At 41.7% G+C, this 13,208-nt stretch overlaps 2 protein-coding genes across 22 annotated transcripts in view; one reads left to right on the top strand and one right to left on the bottom strand.

Annotated features, from left to right (window-relative positions):
• Positions 1–12,949, bottom strand: part of TGS1 (trimethylguanosine synthase 1) — a 49,015-nt gene extending 36,066 nt beyond the window's left edge. For 2 of the 4 annotated variants that reach the window (XM_008000665.3, XM_008000668.3), the window contains exons 1-3: positions 12,716–12,949; positions 3,283–3,347; positions 212–384 (exon numbers count right to left, since the gene is read on the bottom strand). In XM_008000665.3, coding sequence (XP_007998856.3) covers positions 212–384; positions 3,283–3,347; positions 12,716–12,816 — 339 coding nt within the window. In that variant the 5' untranslated portion in view covers positions 12,817–12,949. Of the gene's footprint in view, positions 1–211; positions 385–2,821; positions 3,080–3,282; positions 3,348–12,715 lie in introns of those variants that run through there. The other 2 variants (XM_073018091.1, XM_008000666.3) reach the window with 2 other exon arrangements.
• Positions 12,950–13,052: 103 nt separating this feature from the next.
• TMEM68 (transmembrane protein 68) overlaps positions 13,053–13,208 on the top strand; it is a 37,820-nt gene continuing 37,664 nt past the window's right edge. For 8 of the 18 annotated variants that reach the window (XR_005241087.2, XM_038000493.2, XM_073018095.1 and 5 more), the window contains exon 1: positions 13,093–13,202. The gene's annotated coding sequence lies outside the window, so the exon portion shown is untranslated. Of the gene's footprint in view, positions 13,203–13,208 lie in introns of all 18 variants that reach the window. The other 10 variants (XR_012093682.1, XM_073018096.1, XM_073018093.1 and 7 more) reach the window with 6 other exon arrangements.

Genomic DNA, 13,208 nt, shown 5'->3' with positions numbered 1-13,208 from the left:
AAACAAGTGACATACTGTCTAAGTTTCCAAGAGGAGGAAGAGTCACACGTGAGACATATTACAACTTGCAGTTCTGGTTAATTTATAAATACATACATTTAAAAAGAGGCAGAGAGTGCTGATTGTGAATGCATTTAATCTGATAAAAAGTAATTCCCTGCGATATTTTATAAAGAAAACTGAGAGAGAATAAAAGTAAATTAATATTTACCTCAAAATTCTTATGTGCAGATATCCTACCAAATTGAAGTGGCAATCCCATACTTCTCATGAGTTCAGCCTCAGAATCAAGCTCACTTTCATCTAGGCATATGCTTTTGTTGTCACGTGATTCCACAGTACCACAAGAATAACCACCTTCCTCCTCTTCTGTCGCCTGGTCTCCTATAGATAGCATTTATTAGCTTAGTTTTAAGGAAAACTTAAGAGGCAGGTTTTCTTATTTTCATTTAAAAAAACCCTGAGATCCAGAGTGACTGATTACAGGACCTGCCCAAAACAAAGGCAGGCAAATGTTACAATATTTATTTTTTAGTTTTTAGAGATGGGGGTCTCACAGTACTGCCCAGGTTGGAGTATAACAGCTATCTGCAGGTGTGATCATAATGCACTAAAAAGCTCTGAACTCCTGGGCTCAGTCAGTCCTCTTGCCTCAGCCTCACAAGCAGCTAGGATTACAGTTGCATACCATCTTGCCTGGCCTGCGAAGTTACAATTTTTAAAGGAAAAAAAGAAAACAAACCAACAAAAAACAACTGATGGTATGCTGGGCACAGTGGCTCATGCCTGTAATCCCAGTGCTTTGGGAGGCTGAGGCAAGCAGATCACTTGAGGTCAGGAGTTTGAGATTAGCCTGGCCAACATGGTGAAAACCCGTTTCTACCAAAAACACAAACATTAGCTGGGTATGGTAGCAGGTGCCTGTAATTCCAGCTACTCGGGAGGCTGAGGCAGGATAATTGCTCGAACCTGGGAGACGGAGGTTACAGTGAGTCAAGATCGTGCCACTATACCCCAGCCTGGGTGAGAGAGCGAGACTTGGTCTCAAAACAAAATAAAAAACAAAACAAAAAAAACCAATTGATGGTAATATGGACTAGTAACAAAAAAAGCCAATGAAGAATCAAGAGACAATTTCTCGTTGGGCTCTGCCTGCCACTATTCATCCAGCTGCCCATTTAACTTACACTTTTTGAGCATCTCCTCTACGTTGGGCACTGTGCAAAATACTGAGGATGGAAGGAAGACAGAACAGGCCATGTAACCTGGTCTGTGGAGAAAATATTTACATGTTCACAATCTTTACCTGCAAAATTACTGAACAAAGTCGGTGAATTTAAAAATAATGATTTGTGAAGTTATTTTAGGAGGTGTTAACAAGACCAGGTGAGAATTATGTCTTCATGCCCCTCACAGACACTTCAATACATCTGGGACTTAGGTTCTGGGATTCTGTGGAAGAGCTGATTTAACGAAAGGATCCTGCTATCAGAAGTTTGCAATCCTGGGGCTGGGCACAGTGGCTTATGGCTCTAATCTCAGCATTCTGAGAGGCTGCTTGAGGCCAGGAGTTTGAGACAAGTCTGAGCAACACAGCGAGACCCTGTCTCTACAAAAAAACAAAAAACAAAAACAAAACTACCCTGGTGTGGTGGCACCCATAGTCCCTGCTACTTGGGAGGCTGAGGTGAGAGGAATGCTTAAGCAATCGCCACATGGGCAACAGAGCAAGACCCTCTCTCTCTCTCTAAAAAAAGAGAAAGGTTTGAAATCCACTGAACTGGAATATTTTTTTCAAGCTCTCTGACTCTAATTCTTATAGAAAAACCATTTATTACAACAAAGTAAGTTTTACTTTACCCTAATATGGTTATCTAACAGTAATTATACCATTAATGGAACATATGCCATTCAAGTGCTCTATTAACTGTTTAAAATTTAGATAACAAAAATCATTTTATATATTAGCATACTCAATTAGCATCCGGCTGCACTCCAGCTTGATGATCTCAGGCAACAGAACAGTAAATCTGACATAGCCAAAATGAAGACAGATAAAGAGAAATCTCATGTGTGCAAATTCTACTACAAGAGGGAGAAAGATACCTTTCTAAACAATGAAGGGGAGTCCACTCGCTACTCCATTCAATATACTTACGAAAGCTCAGGAGACAGCAAAATGGAGAAGATGAGTAAACTAAGTTTTACGTTCCTTTCATAGTATGCGTATTTTCTTATGCTTGAGGAGCCTAGTGTTATAGGAACTTTATTTGTATAGCATAGCACTGAAACACAAACCGAACACTCCATCCAGTGATCAACTGAAAAAACAGTAATTTGTTTCATCACCATGAGAGTTAAAGGATTTCTAAAGGTAACTATGACACTGTACTTGGCCTGACTTTGGCTTCTAACTCCATGCTGTAATTTTCTCTGTGTCTAGAAACACAAAAGGCCTATGTGGAAGAACAAATGCAGTAGGGAAGTTTGAGAGACCAAAGTGAGGCTCAACGTACAGTATAAATTATATTTGTTATTTGGGAAAGTTAACCAAGATGACAGTCTCTTTACTTCAGGCAAAAGACTATAGATGTTCACCTGGAATTTTTATCCTGCAGCATTTACCTACATAATACACTTCTGATTAGTATTATGATTAGAATTTACATATTCTAAATTGGAGATGGAGTCTTGCTCTGTTGCCCAGGCTGGAGTGCAGTGGCACGATCTCAGCTCACTGCCAACTCTGCCTCCTGGGTTCAAGGGATTTTCTTGCTTCAGCCTCCTGAGTAGCTGGGATTATAGTTGCCCACTACCATACCTGGATAATTTTTGTATTTTTAGAGATGGGGTTTCACCACGTTGTCCAGGCTGGTTTCGTACTCCTGACCTCAAGTGATCTGCTTGTCTTGGCCTCCCAAAATGCTGGGTATTACAAGCATGAGCCACCACATCCAGCCAGAAACCACATATTCTCTACTTTTCAAAGCTTTAAATTCCAGGTTGCTCATATCTAATGGCGGCAACTCAGGAAGGAACACTGCACAGGGCAAAAGAGGCTGCACCGTCATCACAGGAGCTATAGAAAAATAAAAGATCTGCTTTCATAGAGATTCCAGAACCACGCTATAAAAGAAAATAAAAATTGTCTGATAACAGAATTATTTGGCATTTATATTTTATGCTAACAAATCAATACAATATTATAACAAATTATACATAAATAAACACATCATGGCTAATTTCAGCAAAAAAGGATTATATAATTTTATACTATATTACCTGAATTGTTGTCACTATCTCTGATGTAATAGCCTTTTAATCCCAAATTGTATAATTTTCGATCCCTGCAAAGCAGATTAAGCAGTTCATATTGAAATGAATTAAGCCATAAGTTTAGAGGGAAAGAAATCTCAAGCCATCACAGATTAATTAATAAAAAGCTTATGAAACAGAAAAGCAATCTGCTAACACATTTTCCTCACTTATAATGTAGAGGCAATAATACATTTCTCGTGGAGCTGCTGTAAGGACTGACAGTATATTAAAATATTTAGCACAATGCTTAACACATGGTAGCATTTATTACTATAACTACTAGTTACTAAAATTAAGGCCAGACATGGTGGCTCACACCTGTAATCCCAGCACTTTGGGAGGCTGAGGTGGGCAGATCACCTGAGGTCAGGAGTTTGAGACCAGCCTGGCCAACATGGTGAAACCCCATCTCTACTAAAAACACAAAAATTAGCCGGGCATGATGGCAGGCACCTACAATCCCAGCTACTCGGGAGGCTGAGGCAGGAGAATTGCTTAAATCTGGGAGGCGGAGGTTGCAGTGAGTTGAGATCACACCACTGCACTCCAGCCTGGGCAACAAGAGCAAAACTCCATCTCAAAAAAAAAAAAAAAAAAAAAAAATTAAGGGTAATTTTTCCTGGACATTGGGGGAAGAATCTGATATTCCTTTTGATACATAAACAATGGGGTGTTCTCTAAATTTTGTTGTGAGTATAAAATTAACAGTGGAAAGATTTAGCTTACATACACATAAATCAATATGCACACCCTAATCCATTTGCTAATAAGACAAACTATCCATTGTGAATAGTAGACAAGGTATTCATGGTCTGAGCAAAGGTTACCAAAATAAACCTAACAGAACACTTAAAAAAAAGTGAAAGATTTTGCTTTTAATATCTTCCTGACTATAAATTCAGTTGTAATAAACGCCACTGTAACTGCCACAAGAAGGCCAATTGCAAGTGGAAGTTAACATAACTTTTCTAATGGAGCTACAATCAATTTAACTAAATAAAATTCTAGTGTACTTGCTCTATTTCACATCCTCTTGTTTCTTTTTTGGAGATACTATATGAAATGTAAAGTAGGTGGTGACTCAGCAGGATGGTGAACAGGCAAGGGGGTGATGTGTAAATGTGCTTTGGCAGCAACTGGTCCCCAAGAACATAGGCATTGGGGGTGGGGAGCAGGAGCTGCACACGGGGCATCACTGGTCTCCCCAAAAGCACCTAAAGATATGAGGCACTGAGGTGTCAGGTGAAGGAGAGGACCAGTATGGTTACAAGTTGTTTACAATGAGCAAATACGTAAATATGTTGAAGATAATGTCAGCCAAGATTTTCCTTGTTGAAGGTTACTTTACTTTATTTAATATTTTAAAATTTATTTTAATGTTTTTAAATAAATTTTTTTTAATAGAAATGAAGGTTATTTAAAAACAAGGTGGGCTCAAGACATCATCTGATAGGAAGGAAGGCTAGAAAGAACCCTCAGGTGTTGGGTCAATATTAGAAATATTGTTATAAACGCATGGCATTTAAGTTTATATACACAGCTGACATAAAAATAGTTTTCAAAAGTGTTACATATGTGTGTATATATGTATGTATACACACATATATAGACACATTCATGTATGTGTGTAAAACACACATCTATATACTGCTCAACTCTCTCTACTAAGAGGGCACAGGAGCAATAAGCACAATGAGCACCCAGCTTTTGGTTTCTAAATACTATTTTCCACTAAAGGAACCAAGTTGCCCTGGAGAAATGACAATTCCAGGTTGGAGCATGAACTGTAAAAGATAAACCTGGGTCATCTTATGCCAGAAGGTTAGGAAGCACTCAACGCTACAAATACCAAAAGGACACAGGAGCCACTTTAAAGAGTTCCCCACTGGCCAAATTAGAGACAGTATCAGCACCAAATTGATGTTAGCAATGGAATATAACCTGTTAGTAAACTAAGAATCTAGATTCCGTGTTAACATAAATGAATAAATACATGGGGAGAGAAGGGAAAGCACTCCTTACAGAATGCTAACTAATAAATGCAGTAGGAGCGAAGGAGACAAGAACCACTCCTTGGCATCCTTAACAGAGGTACCTGATTCAGGTGGAAATTATCAAAGAAGGACAAGGCTTGTGGGTTTACTGGAAAACAGGACACTGATATAACACTGGAATATGCCCCCACAAAATACTGATTAATACAGAGCGAACCATTGTGACTTTACAGTAGAAAACCTGGCATTCAGCAACATCACCCATGGTGGTATACTATCTACAAAAAGTAGAGGCCTCTCCTGAGGCCACACAGAACTGGGCACAGCCATCATTTCTGTGGCATTCCTGCTAAGCCATGACCCAACTATTCCTGATGAAACATCAGACAGACCCAAGTTATGCAAGGTCAGACCCCATCTCTAGAAAAAACAAAAAAAATTAGCCGGGTGTAGTGCACACCTAGGGTTCTAGCTACATGGGAGGCTGAGCTGGGAGAAATCACTTGAGCCCAGGAGGTTGAGGCTGCAGAAAGCAATGATCATACCAATGCACTCCAGCCTGGGCAACAGAGTGAGTCTCTGACTCAAAAAAAAAAAAGCCATGCCAGACAAGGTGGCTCATGCCTATAATCCTAGCACTTTGGGAGGCAGAGATGGGTGGATCACTTGAGTCTAGGAATTTGAGACAAGTCTGGCACACACGGTGAAACCCTGTCTCCACCAAAAATAACAAAAATTAGCTGGGTGTGGTGGTGTGGGCCTGTAGTTCCCGCAACTTGGGAGGCTGAGGCATGAGAACTGCTTGAACCCAGGAGGTGGAGGTTGCCACTGCACTCCAGCCTGGGCAACAGAGCAAGACTCTGTCTTAAAAAAAAAAAAAAAAAAGAAAAGAAAAAGGGAAAAAAAGAATACAAATGAAATTATTTGTAATGAAAAGCATACACGTTTCAGTTCAGAAAGATTAAATTCAATGGAATTGATAAGATGGTCATTAAACAGTGTTTTAGAAGTCATTCTGATTCAAATCCAATTGTGTATTATTTTCTGGAGGTGTGAGTTGTGAAATCTTCTCAACTTTTTATATTTCATAAACTTACATTCTCTCTCTCTTCTCTTTTAGAAGTAGGGCTTCCTAAACGTAACATCAGTACCTGATCATACTGTGGGCCGTGAATTAAGCATGTAGTCTTGGCTGCCATTGACTACAAGATGACTCTCCTTTCCTGGCCTGTATCTCCTACATAGAGCCAGGTATTTTTTTCTAGTGGGCTTCTTGGTCCCACCACAGTGCTAGCCTGTAAGCCTTCTGGAAGATGGGCCCAGCTTAACAGGTCAGGTCCTGAGAAAGCGGCAGAAAGGCCTTTCCTCATGGGTGAGAGGTAAATCAGATGTCCAAGGTTATTACTAGTATGTTCCAAGGCTACTGTTAATTTGAGGCAGAAAGATCAGCAACAAGAGAATACCAGCTCTTAAATTTTTATGAAAACTGTTTCTTACTTAAAACTTTCAAGTATCTCCAAGAGCATTCATCACCGGGAATTATGTATTTCTAATGCCTGGCATTTGAAGAATTTCCATTATGCTTGCTAAGTATTCTCTATAAAGCCATCTTTGAGTTTGATTAGTGTAACTTAATCCACAGAGCATAATGACTCTGGATGAACTGATGGCCTCAAAAATAGAGAAGATTTGTTGTAATTTCTGGACCTGGCACATGTAAGGACTAAATAAATCTTAACTACTGACTTGAATTATAAAGCAGGAGACCCAACCTGGATTGCAGTAGTCCCACCAAGATACTGCTCCCCTTAGAGCCCTAAGCAGCCACCTGAATTCTTATCCTCATACCTCTGAATACAGCAATCATCACCATGATGCCTAAGTCATCTTTCTATTGCAGTACCCGACACTTGGGTGTCTGAAATAAATGCTAAATAAAAGATTCTTGGAAATCTCTGAAGTACAAGTAGCGATTCCTCTTTTGCAAAGGGACTGTGAGTCAGCTTCATTTTTCTTTTTTTAAATTTTTTTTTTGAGACAGTCTCATCCTGTTGCCCAGGTTGGAGTGCAATGGTGTGATCTCAGCTCACTGCAACCTCCACCTCCTAGGTTCAAGCAATTCTCCTGCCTCAGCCTCCCAAGTAACTGGGATTATAGGTGTGCACCACCACGCCCAGCTAATTTTTGTATTTTTAGTAGAAACAGGGTTTCACCATGTTGGCCAGGCTGGTCTTAAACTCTTGACCTCAGATGATCTGCCTGCCTTGGCCTCCCAAAGTGCTGGGATTATAAGCGTGAGCCACTGCACGCGGCTGGATTAATTTTCAAGTAGTAAAATGGAAAGGAAGTCCTTCTTGAAAGTGTTAAAAGGGGATCACAGAAGTAATATGTGACTTGCCCAAGGCCACACAGCTGAGTTTTATAAAAGCAGATAGATATGCTGTCTATAAGGTCACTACTCTTTTAAATTCTGACTCAGGAACCTGTTGGGTGGAAAACGTATCAAACAATTTTTTTGTATCATATATGAAAGACTAGAGATCACCATCAGACACTGTCACATGAGTATAATCAGAGGGAAATGCAGGCTCTTCAGTTTCCAGAATAGTCCTCTATCTCCACGAATCTATATTAATGTTAAAGTATCTGAACAGAACACCAGTTGTTCTAGTGACTTTAGACTACTTAAATACCTTAATGAGGGAGATTCAATGAAAATGTGTTTTATGCCAACTGGTAGCATAGTAGAAAGGCTCTCATGTCATACAGATGTGGGGTAGAATTCCAAGGCTGCCATTTACTGGCTATGTGATTTTTTTTAGGCCACTACTGAGACTCTGAGACAGGGTCTCATTCCGTCACCCGGACTGGAGTGTAGTGGTACAATCACGGCTCACTGCAGCCTCTACCTCCTGGACTCAGTCTCCAGAATAGCTGGGACTACAGGAGTGCCCCACCATGCCTGGCTAATATTTTGTATTTTTAGTAGAGACGGGGTTTCGCCATGTTGCCCAGACTGGTCTTGAACTTCTGGGCTCAAGCGATTTGCCTGTCTCAACCTCCTGAAGTACTTGGATTACGGGTGTCAGCCACCACAACCAGCCAAGACTCAATTTTCTACTTGAATAAAGCGAGGATAACAAGATACCTCATGGGGCTGCTAGAAGGCTTAAAAATTTTTTGAATTATTCTGACATTTGTTAAAATGGAAAAGAAACGCTTTATTTAGTATAACTGTGATAGTAATCAACATAATGGTAGCTATACGCATGTAATCCCAGCACTTTGGGAGGCCAAGGTGGGCGGATCACTTGATGTCAGAAGTTCGGGACCAGCCTCCAAGGTAAAACTTCATCTCTACTGAAAATACAGAAATTAGCCGGCTATGGTGGTGCACTCCTGTAATCCCAGCTACTTGGGAGGCTGAGGCACGAGAATTGCTTGAACCTGTGAGGCAGAGGTTGCAGTGAGCCAAGATCATGCCATTGCACTTCAGCCTGGGCGACAGAGTGAGACTCTGTCTCAAAAGAGAGAAGGAAAAAAAAAAAAAAAAAGATAATGGCAATGGAGAAAGAAATTTTGCTTAACTTCAAGTACAGCAAAGACAGGTGAAGATAGCCAATGGGCAGAATTCAGGGGGCGTGGTCAGTGGATGGAAAATTACTGAGGGGAGACATCCAGGGTGGGGGGATTGTTGCTATACCAACAGGATTCTTGCTGAGGGCAGGATCAGATACTAAGGGTGGGAAGATTCTTGCCACATGGACTTAGCAGGATTCTAGTTAAGAACCCCCCCCCCCCCAAAAAAAAAACAAAACTAAGGGACTAGGCTGGGTGCAGTGGCTCACACCTGTAATCCCAACACTTTGGGAGGCTGAGGCGGGAAAACTGTTTGTACCCAGGAGTTTCAAACCAGCATGGGCAACAAGGTGAGATCCCTGTCGCTACAAAAAATAAAAAAATCAGGCAGGTATGGTGGTGCACAGCTGTGGTCCCAGCTATTCAGGAGGCTAAGGTAGGTGGACTGCTTGAGTCAGGGAAGTTGAGGCTGCAGTGAGCCGTGATTGTACCATTGCACTCCAGCCTGGGTGACAAAGTGAGACCCAGTCTCAAAATAAACCTCCAAAGACCAAAAAAAAAAAAAAACAAAACAAACAAACAAAAAATACCCAAGAACCACCCCACCTCCACCAAAAAAAAACAGCAAACAAAAAACTAATGGACTTGGAAGGATTCTTGTTAAAACTGGACCAGACAGGTTGAAGACAAGTCCCAAATGACAAGGCCTAATCAAAAGGAGAGCTCACTCAGATGAGCCTGTGTAAAGTTTGGTTAAGGAGCGCCTCTGTCAGTACAAAATATAAAACAATTAGTGGTGGCACTTAATAAGTCATCTAATGGAGGAGACTACCCCTCATATTGTCTTATGTCCAATTTCTGCCTCCAAAGAAAGAAGTAAAAACTAAAAGGCAGAAACGAAATCCACAAGCAGATAGCCCAGCGCCAAACTCTGGGCCTAGTAGTTGAAGACCTAATCGGTTATTTGCATAAAAAAGGCACTACGCAGGCTCCGTGGCTCATGTCTGTAATCCCAGCACTTTGGGAGGCCGAGGCGGGTGGATCACAAGATCAGGAGATCCAGACCATCCTGACCAACATGGTGAAACCCCGTCTCTATTAAATATACAAAAAATTAGCTGGGTGTAGTGGCAGGCACCTGTATTCCCAGCTACTTGGGAGGCTGAGGCAGGAGAATGGCATGAACCCAGGGGGCAGAGCTTGCAGTAAGCAGACATCACGCCACTGCACTCAAGCCTGGGCGACAGAGCGAGACTGTCTCAAAAAAAAAAAAAAATTAATTAAAAAAAAAAAAAAAAGGGCAATGAAAAGGACACTGTGAAGATCCCTGTCCAGTTCGGTTCCTTTCTAATTACCGGTGTATGCAGCCCCCAGTCACGTACCCTCTGCTTGCTCAATCAATCACGACCCTCTCACGCGGAACTGCTTAGAGTTGGAAGCCCTTAAAAAGGACAGGAATTACTCACTCGGGGAACTCGGCTCTTGAGACAGGAGTCTTATTGATGCTCCCGGCCAAATAAACCTTCCTTCTTTAACTCGGTGTCTGAGGGGTTTTGTCTGTAGCTCTTCCTGTTGCAATCAATCGGTCCAAGGGATTTAGTCAATTCTAGTGGATATATAGTCCTCATTTTGCTTGATATTTTGGCAGCTTTCCAATATTGATTATACCTTCACTGAAACACTTGGTGACAGTGTACTTCGGCTTGTCTGTTTCCTAGTTAATCCATCTCTTCTTGTCTTTAAAAAGTGTTGGAATTCCTCAAAGATGGATCCCACTCCCCAACACTTCATTAATGGGTTTAATTACTATCTAAGGCTAAATGGCTCAAGTTTTTAGAACTAGGCCAGACTTCTCCAGTGCTCCAAATCAATATATCTAACTGCTTATACTCTTGGTTATCTCACAGGTACTCCCAAATCAAAATATATAAAATCAAACTCAAGATCTCATCTTCATTGACCCAAAATAAAACCCATGATTCTCCAGTTATCCCTACCTCAGTGAAGGGCAGCAAGACAATTCAATCCCCACTCCCAACAAGTTTTCTCCTATCTTTCCACCTTTCTCCATTTCTACTGCCATCTATCCTAATTCAAGTCACTATAATCTCTTGCCTAAACAATGGTCTTAAGTGGTTCTCTTCCTCCAAACAATCCTCCACACTGTGGCCTGAGTAGTATTTTAAATATGCAAATCTGATCGCGTCATTCCCCAGTTTAAGGTTTTCCTATAGTCTACAAAGTCCTGCAGGTTTTGACCCTGCCCACTGTGCACACTCTATCTTCTTTCTTTCCCAGTCTTTTTTTTTTTTTTTTGGTGGGGGGACAGGCTCTGTCATCCAGGCATGACAATGGCTAACTGCAGCCTGGATCTCCTGGGCTCAAGACAGCCTCCGACCTAAGGCTCCCGATTAGCTGGGACTACAAGCATGTGCCACCACAGCTGGTTATTTTTTTAAAAAAAAACTTCAGTACAGATGAGGTGTGGTTATGTTGTCCAGGCTAGTCTCCAACTTCTGGGCTCAAGCAATCCTCGCTCCTTGGCCTCCTAAAGTGCTGCGATTATAGGCGTGCACCACCGTGCCCGCCGTCCCTCCCAGCCATTTTGTTCAGTTTGGCAGGCTTTCTTTTGCTCCCTCAAGGCCTTTACTGAGTTCAGCCTGCAGAGAACGCTTCCTCCCACTGAAACTTACCCCAATTTATTCCCGTTAGACCTCTCTGCAAAAGCTACTTCCTCAAAGAAACTTCTGTGACCCTTGGAAAAACTTACTTGTTTTCACAGCACCCTGCACTTCTCTCTCATGGCACTTATAACTATAACCAACCAAGTAATAATGTAACCAAATGTCTTAATATTGATCTTCTTTGCTAGGAAGTAAACTCAAGACAAGTAGGGACAGAATGTCTTGTACCTCAGTGCCTACCAGCATACTTGATACACAAGAGCACAAAAAACATTTTCAGAATGATTGTATGATTACATGTATGCCTGACTAAAAAGGCTACAATACTTTTTACATTAAATTTAACACGCTTAACTTCTTTTTGCGTTTTCAAATTACTCCACAAAATTACACGAGAAAAATGAATTCCTTCAAATTTAAAACCTACTATATTAAACTATATTAAAAGTCTATCACATAAAATTCAACTCCACAAGATTTAACTCTAACAAAATAAGCATGTGAGATTAATATACCCGTTATAGAGATTCAAGTGGCTTAACTCGTGCATTTAATATAAAGAAAACAATTCCTAGAATTCAATTGACGGTATTTTTCCTGCATACTAGCTCTTTTCCATGTAGGGCAATTTTTACCCGATACAAAGATTTCCCCAAAATAAAGATATCACAAAAACTGATGTAAATATAGTTGTCTTTTATCTTAACTAGTTTGAAGTTTTAATTATGTGCATTTGGGCTTAAGTAGATTTTCAGGTTTAAAAAAAGACGTTAATCAAAGCAAGTCACTCAACTTTAAACTTTCACTTTATGGCATCATATCCACTAGAGATTTCATTTTACATGTAGCTTTCCCCCAATTTTTAAATGTCCCCTCGATTTACAAATGTAAGACGGCATATAGCACCTACGACATTTTTTCATAGCAGCCTAACAAGTAGATGTAGTCCTTCACTTAAAAATAACGGCAGTGGGCGACCACTCCGTCATGTCTGAGGGTTTTGTTTTTCTTAAACATCACCGTGCCCAAGGGTCAGATGCTCTGGCTGGTTTCAGAGATAAATTACAACTACGTTTGCAACACCTACATTTCTGGGTAATGACTGTGCTAGAAAATGAAGAGATTCTCGTTTCTACTTACTCTACAAATGCCCTGGAGCAAAGGCACAGGATCTTAGAATCCTCCCGCTCCTCAATGAAGAGAAACATTTCCGCCACGCGGCTCCACTTCTCGCAGCACATTTTACCACTTCTGAGGCAGCTCTGCCGTTCGCACCCCGGGTCGCGCCTGCCGGGCCTCGGCTCGGTTACTGGAGACCTAAACCAGGCCTCGCCGGCAAGTCCCGGATGAGAAGTTAGGAACCGGCCCGGGGCCGCTCGCGCGGGGAGCTACCCTGGCCGCTGCCGCCGGAAGTGGCTCCGAGCCGCCACGGGAAGGGGCGGGACCACGAGCGGTGTCACCCCCATCGCGGCCCGGCCTGCAGCCTCCGCTTGACTTTTTCCACACGGGTAGCTTAGGAGGAATCCGCCGCGCAAATCTGTCCGCCCCCTTGGCCACTGAGCCCCTGAAGAGCTTCTGTCGCCGCTCTAGGGTAAAGGAGAGCTGCTCCTGCCCCCGCCTTTCTGAGGTGCGT

Source organism: Chlorocebus sabaeus, chromosome 8 (genome assembly GCF_047675955.1).
Source record: "Chlorocebus sabaeus isolate Y175 chromosome 8, mChlSab1.0.hap1, whole genome shotgun sequence".
Taxonomy (NCBI): domain Eukaryota; kingdom Metazoa; phylum Chordata; class Mammalia; order Primates; family Cercopithecidae; genus Chlorocebus; species Chlorocebus sabaeus.
The sequence above is the reverse complement of the archived record's forward strand: the minus strand, read 5'-3'. Positions and strand labels throughout refer to the sequence as shown.